The sequence below is a fragment of the Lagenorhynchus albirostris genome, chromosome 2 (genome assembly GCF_949774975.1).
Source record: "Lagenorhynchus albirostris chromosome 2, mLagAlb1.1, whole genome shotgun sequence".
In the NCBI taxonomy this organism is placed as follows: domain Eukaryota; kingdom Metazoa; phylum Chordata; class Mammalia; order Artiodactyla; family Delphinidae; genus Lagenorhynchus; species Lagenorhynchus albirostris.
This window is the reverse complement of record NC_083096.1, coordinates 304,044-312,789: the sequence shown is the minus strand read 5'-3', so window position 1 is coordinate 312,789 and position 8,746 is coordinate 304,044. Positions and strand designations below refer to the sequence as shown.

Genomic DNA, 8,746 nt, shown 5'->3' with positions numbered 1-8,746 from the left:
TGGAACCCGAGAGAGACCCCCAGGGGGACGGCAAGGGTCCCGCAGTGACTGACCAAGTGACTTTCCAGTGCCTCCAGGCCAGACAGCAGCAGCGGGTCAGGTGGACAGTTGAACTGGTGGGTCGGACAGGAAGTCGCATGGCCAGGGGCACATCTCCTAACTCTCTGAAGCTCAGCCCCCGAGTCTGTCGGATGGAGACTCCAGCACCTACCGAGGCACTGCTGTCACCACTGAGAAAAGACTTCAGAAACCCCGAGCAGGACCTTGACAACAGGCAACTACTGTTCTGACGCTTTAGGGACAGGAAAATAGCCCCACCGGGGGCCACGTGTGCTGGGACTGGGCGGTTGTGCAAGGTCAGACGCGAGGGCAAGACCACGGTGGTCGGGCTCTAGACCAGGCTGTTAGGATTTTCTTCAGAAGAGAACGGAGACCACTGAAGGCGTCTACACACAGGCGGAACCTGGTCAAGTTTGTGGTTTAGAAAAGCCACTCATGTCAGGTGGTTGGAGGCCCAGGCTGGTCCCCTCCCCTGCTGGCTTATCAAAGGGGGCCGCATGTGTGTTGCCGGCCAGTTTGGGTTCTGAAGCCCAGCTGCCTGGGTTCAAATCTCAGCTTGCCTCCCACAGGCCTGGGTCCTTAGCAAGTGAGTTCACTTCATGCGAATGAGGGGAGGATCAATGGAGGGGGTCCAAACACCCGGCCCAGAAGGGGCTCCATCGGAGCCAGGGAGTACGTCACTCTTATGTCATGCTCGTGTGTGTGTATGTGTGCGTGCGTGTGTAAGCTCACAAGCGGCACGGCCTGATGGGTCCTTTATCTGGGCTGCGGGTGTTGACTGTGGACTTCTGCCCAGATAAGGCCCTGCTACCACAGAGCCCTTGCTTCAGGCCGGGCCAGTCAGGCCAGTCACCTGGAAGCCACGGCCCTCCCATCGCTAAAGGCCTTGTTCCCTGGCGCTGACTTGCTCTCGTTGCCAGGATCTCAACGGCTATGCCTGGCCTCCATCCCAAGTGATGTGCCTCTGCCCACCCCAGGAGCCCCTAAGGGCAGGGTGCCGGCACCCAGGCCTGCATCCTGAAGCAGCCGATACCCAGACCTTAACGAGGCAGCTGAAATGCATTTCCAACTTGAATTAGCCAAACAAGTTTAAGGAGAAAAACAAAAGGTCACTCAGTTCTCTAAAAGTAAGGCTTCTGTGAGCTGCACCCTACTGGTGGTGGAAGAAAACCCACAGCCTTTAAGGGCATCAGAAACTTTGCTGTGGAGTTTTCAGGAATTCTTTATTGCTCTGGGGAGCCACACATCCCAAACGCTAGGCTCAAGGATACACAGAGGCCTTCCATCTTGTTTGTATGGGTTCAGACTCTCGAATCAGACTGTCTGGGTTTGAATCCTGGCTCCTCTATACCAGCTAGATGGCCTTCAGTCTTAACCTCTCTGAAATCCAGTTGCCCATCTGTGAAATGGGTACGAGAGTACTTACCTCATTGGGAGGCTGCGGAGATTGAGTCACTTTATGCAAGGCTTTCAGAGAGTGCCCAGCATGTATGAAGTGTTGGCTTTTATTATTTCTCGTCATTGTTCGCCCCACACATACATCTTGTTCTGGCCACACCGGGCGTCCTTGAAGGTGTCTTCTCTACTCACATGAGCAGAGTTTGTACCCAAGGGTCCCACTCGGAGGCAAGGCCTGCCCCTTCCCCAGAACAACGTGCAGTCAGCATCTCTGATTCCCTTAGGTGGGAACTGGGTGGCAATTGGGTCGGGGGTGGGGGGGGCGGGGAAGGGAGTCAAGTGGGCCAGGCCTTCATCCTCAGCATGGCCACACGGCCAGTTTGTAGTGAGATAACCCAAGGGCAGCTCTTCTCTGACCCCGTCACAGTTGTGACGCCCATGAGAGCAAGAAATCCCAAAGATCTGTTTACACAGGCCCCTCCCCCACCACTGGACTTGAGGTGCTCGGGGACGGCAACCACGTTCTGTGGGCCCCGAATCTACAAGATTCGCACGGGCACAGAACTGGGACCAGCAGCAGCTTGGGTAGAAGGCCTGACTGCCCATCTGAAGTCCACGACTCAGTCTCCCCTAAACGGAGCAGAACCTCTAAGGTGCTCCACGTTGCAGCCGCTGGCGTAGAGGCAGGACGGAGAGGCCCAGGCAGGGCTCCAGCAGGGGCCGCAGAGGCCCGGCTCAGGGACCTGTTAGGAAAGCGGCCCGGCGCCGGCCCTCTGCTGCCCTCTGCCGCTCGCGAGACACTCCTGCAGGATTGTCCTGAGGGCCACCCGACTGTGTCGGCGCATTCAGAGACTGCGGTCGTCGGCCAGAACTGTGATTGCTATGAGCTCAGGCTAGGACAGAAAAGCCGGGCCGGAGGCACAATCTCCTCAGGAACCTGGACGTCTCTCCCTCGACTGATACCCACCTGCTCCCTATTTCCAATCCTGAAGCTCAGGATTAAGGGCATAATTTGGCATCAAAATTCCGGCCATGGCCGCACACCCAAGGGGGAATGTCAGCTCCGGAGCGGGGGTAAAGCCTTAAGAACGGCACCCGACCGCCGTAAAGCGCTGTGCCGTGCAGCGGTCTCGGCACAGTGGGAAGGCCTGGCTGCGTTATTTCTAGGACACAGGCTTGGGGTCCGGCTCATGAGTGCCCCCGCAGTCCTGCTCAGGCCACACCCCCACGATGCTTGCTCGGGGCTCTGGAGTCCGGAACCAGCTGGGAGGCTCCCAGTCAGCACAGCTCAGTCCTCTGCCGGCCCAGCCTTTCCCTGTGGTCATCCTGTAAACTGTGATCCCTGCACCGAGGGCCTCGGTCCCCAATCCCTCCCTCCCCATTTCCCGAAGACTGAAGTTGGGGAAGGGGGCATGCGAGGCAGGGCTGGAGCCTTGGTAACGTCTAAGGCGGCCAGAGACTGCCTGAGCCCACTCTGCTCCTCTCCTGGCCGATCCGACCAGGGAAACCTCCGCCCGCACCCACGAGCAGGGCTCCAGGGGCAGAGCCTTGGGCGGCGGTAGGGTCTCGCTGAGCCGAGAGCCCCGTTCCCAGGCACGCTGCCTCATTCCTGCCTCCGTCTGCTCTGCTTTCTGGGAACTGCTTGCCCTTCATGCAGCAACAAGTGCCCTCTAACTTGCTCACTCTCCCTCCTTGAGAAGTTTCTTGGAGGGCGGGGGGTGGGGTGGGAATGAAGAGAGCAGGAAACGGGCTGGGCACCCACGTCCACTACGACCTCAGCTAGTCAATGTCTCGAGCACAACAAGGTTGGGAGGCCCATGCCCAACAGACCCTGGCCTCACGGGAACACGCAGAGGCACAGTAAGGCAAGCACCATCACAGACACACCGCTGTCCTTGATATCTGTGGGGAAAAGGAAACTTAGTGAGGAATTTGGGGGGCGGCTAGATTTCAAGGCATCTCTGTAACGTAAAAGCCCCTCACAACCAGGGCCACAAAGGCACAGATGACTCATCGATGGCAGTGACCCAGCTCATCACACTTGCCCCCTCTAGTCCCTGCTGTCTAGGAACAGAAAACAGTGGGGCACGGGCAGAGGGGTGCAGCAGGCTCGCCGGCCCCGGGCAGCACGCTCCGATCTTTGAGAGCCCCGAGGCTGGCTCTCACTTAGAGTAGGCGTAGAGCCAGACCAGGCTCATCCAATTCCAAAGCCCACGCTCCTAGGACTGCCGCCCCTCAGCTCTCACACCCGTGAGACAGGGATGCTCGCCACCCGCGCTGAGAACAGAAGCCCCGGTGGGCCGCACCCGGCCGGCAGGTTAGGACGGCCCCGCCCAGAGGACACCAAGCTATCTCCCAGGAGCTTATGAAGTCTTGCAAGAGCTGGACCAGGTAGCTGTGAACACAGCAGACGCCCGACTGGCCAACGGCAGCTTCTCCCCGGCTCGGGTCTTCCCTGGCCCGAAGTCGGCCCTCTTCCGGTCTCACCTGTTCCTAGTTGCCCACGAGTCAGTCTGTTGTAGCCATTATGTTTTGATTATTACATAAACCTATGAGTGTGAAGAGCTGTTTTTATAAAAACTAGATTGAGTTGCTTTAAAAAGTTGCTGTTAAATTAGGTACAGGTGAAAACTCTAACAAAAGATTGGAGAAAATAAGTATCTTGAATTCTAAAGTCAAATTCCTTCACAATGTCTAAATTCTTTACCCATTTTAAAGGAAGCCGAAACTGAAAAATCATACACAATGCATGTGATTACTGTAAAGAAAAGCCCTTGCCTCTCCAAACTAATTTTTCTCAATTTTAGTTTAAGTGGATGGACAAACAACTTAGGTAAGCATATCTTTTTTCATCTGTTAACTGACTTTTTGATGAACTGTCCAACGACCTGTTCCGGCCCTATGCAGAAGGGGCCTCCTTCTGTGTATGTTCCTACCAGGATCACCGGCAGACAGGAGCCAGTGCTTTTGAACCCGCACTCCCCCCGACCCCAACATCTGGCTAGGGGAGCTTGCAGGAGCCCCACATTTCCTTGCAGGGAGAGGGTGTCTTGGGCATTTCTTTTCAACAGAGCAAATAACATTGTTCCCTGATAAAGGCCATTTAAAATTTCTCTGTGCTCCCATTCAAGGGAAACAGAAAGAAGAGTCCTTTGGCCTCCACTCACCTGCAGCAGCTCCAACGACCTCGCAATCCCATTCTTCCATCCAACGCAGCGGGTCCTCCTGAAAGTTAAGAGCACATCGCTCGCCACCCTTCATCCTAGTACAAGTAGCCCAGAACAGAAGAGGGAGCTGGGTCACCATCTAAAGGTTCCATCCTAACTGATAAAAAGGTGAAGATGTATTCCTATGTAAGCAATCTTGAAACACGAAAATGTTTACAAAAATTTGGAAGAAGTGAAAGGTACACTTTACAGATGGACTCATTATGCTTTGGAAGTGGATTTATAATGGTACGACTTCATACGAGGTCCAGGCAGCTTCTCTGTCCCACGGAACCGCCCAGAGAAGTCGAGGGCCTCAAAGGATCCACGTGCTGGGCTGGAGAGGGTGGAAGATGGGAGCCATCGCCCCGGTGCTCAAGGAAAGGCACCGGGCTCTTCATCCTTTTCCTCGGCTCTTCCTCCCAGCAGGTGAAGTTCAGCAGAAAGGAACTGTGTTCTCTGCATCTTTACGCCGAGGAAGGACCATTCTAACAGAGGCCAACACGCAGCACAGACTAGGCACAGGTACTGAACAACAACAGGCAACGACGGTTAAAATCCCTGCTGTGCCATTCCGCCTCCTGTCCCAGGTACGTGGCATCGACAGTCCACCCCAGTCTGTGTCACGTGGCAGGAACCCCAGGTGGGGCTGAGCCCAGAAAAACACCCACAGGCACGAAGGCCTGGTGCAAGCCGAAAGCGGGTCTCCATTTGAGAGGGCGGTGAGATTAAAGGAGCGGCGGGGCCCATGATGAGAGCCCAACCAGAGGGACAGGGGGGCCGGTCTTCAGCCCTCCAGGAGACACCCACCCTGTCCGCAGGCTTACCCCTGCCCAGGGACCCATGCTTCCACCGAAGACCTCAAGTCTCATGAACACCTCTGCCTCTCATTACTAGAGCGTGCAGGCAGAACAAAGCAGGTTTCTACCAACTGCCACAACCTCAGGTGGCATCTCTGGCTTCAGATTCGCTCTGAGAGGGGTAAACAAGCCCCTCCTCCCAGGATGCTGAAACGAAGCGGTAAAGCAGCAGACCTTCCTTTTACAGCGCGTCCAAATCCCAGGCTTCCTGCAGGACAGAGGCGACACACAGGCAAGCCCTTTGCGCTTGGTGAGAAATCCTACAGCCTGATTTGGGAGGAAAAACAAACACAGCAGTCACGGCACTGAGGTGGGGGCACCAGATTCTTCACCCACGTGCCCTCCTGGCTTAGGCTCCAATCTCACTCAGCCCTTTCTTCCTCACACCTCACGCAGCTGCAAGACCCGGGACGGAACAGTGTCAGCTTGCGTGTGGTACCGTCTCGCACGTGTTGCCTCGTGCATCCACGAGGGTACAGGTCAGCCTCACAGCTCACACGCACAAGCACGGTTTGTAGATAACACACCCCACTCCGGGGTCTCGGTGGGTCCCTCACAGAAGGCGTCCATCGGGGGTCCGTGTTTCCACATCATGCTGGCGTGCAGGTAGGATGGAGGCTCCAGGAGAGCCGTCATCATTCACTAGCAGGATAACTGTTGGCACGTGACAGGCCTTTAACTTCAGTATCGACGTGTGTAACAGACCATGGCCCCACCTGGGTGGGAGGTGGTTTACATACACACACTCCTGCCCACCCCCCCTAACCGGGGCAGAGACTCTTCAGCACAAGGGTGCTACTGTCAGGGACCCTCCAGGTGAAGAAGAAAAGCTCGTGGGGCAGGGGAGGTGCACAACAGATGGGCAGAAGCTCCCTCCCTACAGGCAAAGGCTTTATTCCAGGAGCAAAGTCCCCTTTAACCTTATGTTCTCCGTGGAACTGGGAGAGTCAGCATCGTGCCCCAATGTCGGGGAGTCTAAGAATCGGGGTGCTTAAAAAGGCCAGAAACCAGCAGAGATTGGCACAACGTTGTGAATCAACTACACGTCAATGAAAAAACAAAGGCCAAAACCCCTGCCACTCCAGATCGGACTCTGGAGATTGCTCTTCTCCACTGGCCCCAGAAGCCCATCAGACAAGGAGAAATATGACAACTCTGGGAAAACTGCAGACGATTCAAAGTCATTCTTAAAGAGATTTAATTATCTGAATTGCATAAAAGGGGGCAGTACACATTTAAATCTCTGCTACATCACAAACTGCTGTTTTTGTTGTTTTATTAAAGACCCACTGTTTCTACCCATCTTCAGGTTTATGGCTATATAATGGAGGGAAAACAGGTATTATTAGCAACAGGGTAGCAAACAGCAAGCAAGAGTCTGTTCACCAGAATGTCTTCTCCACTGCAGAACAGAGTCCTTTAAAAAGAAAAGGCAGGGAAAGGCTGTGAGCCATCCATGACCAGTAACAACAGTGAGAGAGAGAGAGAGATATAGCAAGGAAAGTGAGAGGGCAGAGCCTGGGTGTTCAGAAGTGTTTCCTCGACCCACACCCTCCTAGCTCTGTGTGAGGGTGCACTCTCCTTACATCTCCCCTTCTGACATCTCAACCCTAAACTAAGTTTCCCTGTCAATTCAAATATAATGAAGACATCATTCCCACGAGGAGGGCCGATCTGAGGACTGGAATGATTTGCCAACATTCTGAGAAAGCTTATTTAAAAATAGCATGGCTTTAAAGACAGGTTCTATTCCTTGAAGACGGGAGGAAAGAGGGGTCTTTGTGAGTGGGGACTGGAGGCATATGGCCCACCGAACAGAGCAGGATACAAAAGAATCCCCTAATGTCTGCAGGCTACCAGCCACCGCTACTGTAGCCTGGCTGGGCAGAGGCAAAAGCAAGCAACCCCGCCGCTCTTCAAAGCCCACAGGTGGAGGGGCAGAAGCAGATGTAGGCTAATGGCTCTAAATAACCAGCATTTAGTGTTATATTAGGACCAAGGATTTATTCCACAATATAAACTGCAACATTTGATACAAGCTACCAAAAAAACAGGCGAGGAGGGAAGGAGCAAGGAGAAAGCCAAAATACAGCTGTGGCAGGTACTTACAGAGCAGCCTCTTTTCTATGTCACTAGGTCACCAGTGACACTAGAAACTAGACGTTTGCATTCTGACATCAACCAGATGCTAAAGCACCAACACACTGTTTGGAAGTTTGTTTTGTTTTAATTCCAGCCACTGAAACCAACATGGAAGTTATTGCTTAGATAAATAAACCTAGTCTACCAGGAAAAAAGAAAAATGGATAAAAGAAACAAACAAGACCCCCAAAAGTGAAAAACTTAAGCTCCCCAATATGGTAACAGAGTAAACAAGAGAGAAATCCCTCAAATGAGGATTTACTGGAATTTCTGGTGCTCTTCTGGGCACTGAAACTGAGTTGGACTCTTAAGCCGGTAAATCCCAGAAAGAGGTAAGATTTTAATGCTGTACATGAAAAGGTGCAAGCTCCAATCCTTCCACATTGGTGGGAACCCCTGCAAAAAACAGTCAGCATTTCAAACCTCAACAATCACAAACGGCTCTTAAGGAAAAAAATACAAAAAGTGTCAAAAAATTTTTTTAGTCGTTTTTTTCTTTTTTTCAAAGAGTTCTGGAAAAATGATCCCGTAAGGAATAGAAATAGCACCGTTCACAGGCTGGTTTGAGTGCCAGGCCTGCAGCTTTGCTGCGACCCTGGAGGAGTCCTCTGGCCGGGTCCTGAGTTACAGTCAGGGTCCGTTGCTCTAGCTCCGGCCTGGCGCGCCCGGCGCCGCACAGCACGCGCACACGTAGTCCTCCTCCTCGGCCGTCTCGGGACAGACGCCAACACAGACCTGATGGAACCACCGATTGCAGCTGCCATCACACTGGACCCAGTCCACCTGGTTACAGAGAGCAGGGAGACGGGGTTTTCAGGGGGAGAACAGGCCCGACAGACACCGGGCAGGCAACTGCCCCAGCACTGGGACCTCGGGCACAGCAGCCCAAGCGACCGAGTCAAAGCCAGTCTTCAAGTGGTGACTGCTCTGGGGCTAAGACAGCGCCGCCCTGTGACAAGGAAGCAAAGGGCGTGGCAGCAGCATCCCCCCCACCTTCTTAGCGCTGGGCGGTGAAAGCTGGAGGAGCAGGAAAAGGAAAAAGGGCAGAGGAAGAGTTTCTTCAAGAAAAGGGAGAAGACC

The 8,746-nt window shown here is 53.9% G+C and overlaps 1 protein-coding gene across 7 annotated transcripts in view; it reads right to left on the bottom strand.

Moving 5' to 3' along the window:
• Positions 1-6,698: 6,698 nt before the first annotated feature.
• Positions 6,699-8,746, bottom strand: part of KDM5B (lysine demethylase 5B) — a 76,478-nt gene continuing 74,430 nt past the window's right edge. For all 7 annotated transcript variants that reach the window (XM_060125819.1, XM_060125844.1, XM_060125827.1 and 4 more), the window contains one exon: positions 6,699-8,449. In XM_060125819.1, coding sequence (XP_059981802.1) covers positions 8,312-8,449 — 138 coding nt within the window. In that variant the 3' untranslated portion in view covers positions 6,699-8,311. The remainder of the gene's footprint in view (positions 8,450-8,746) is intronic.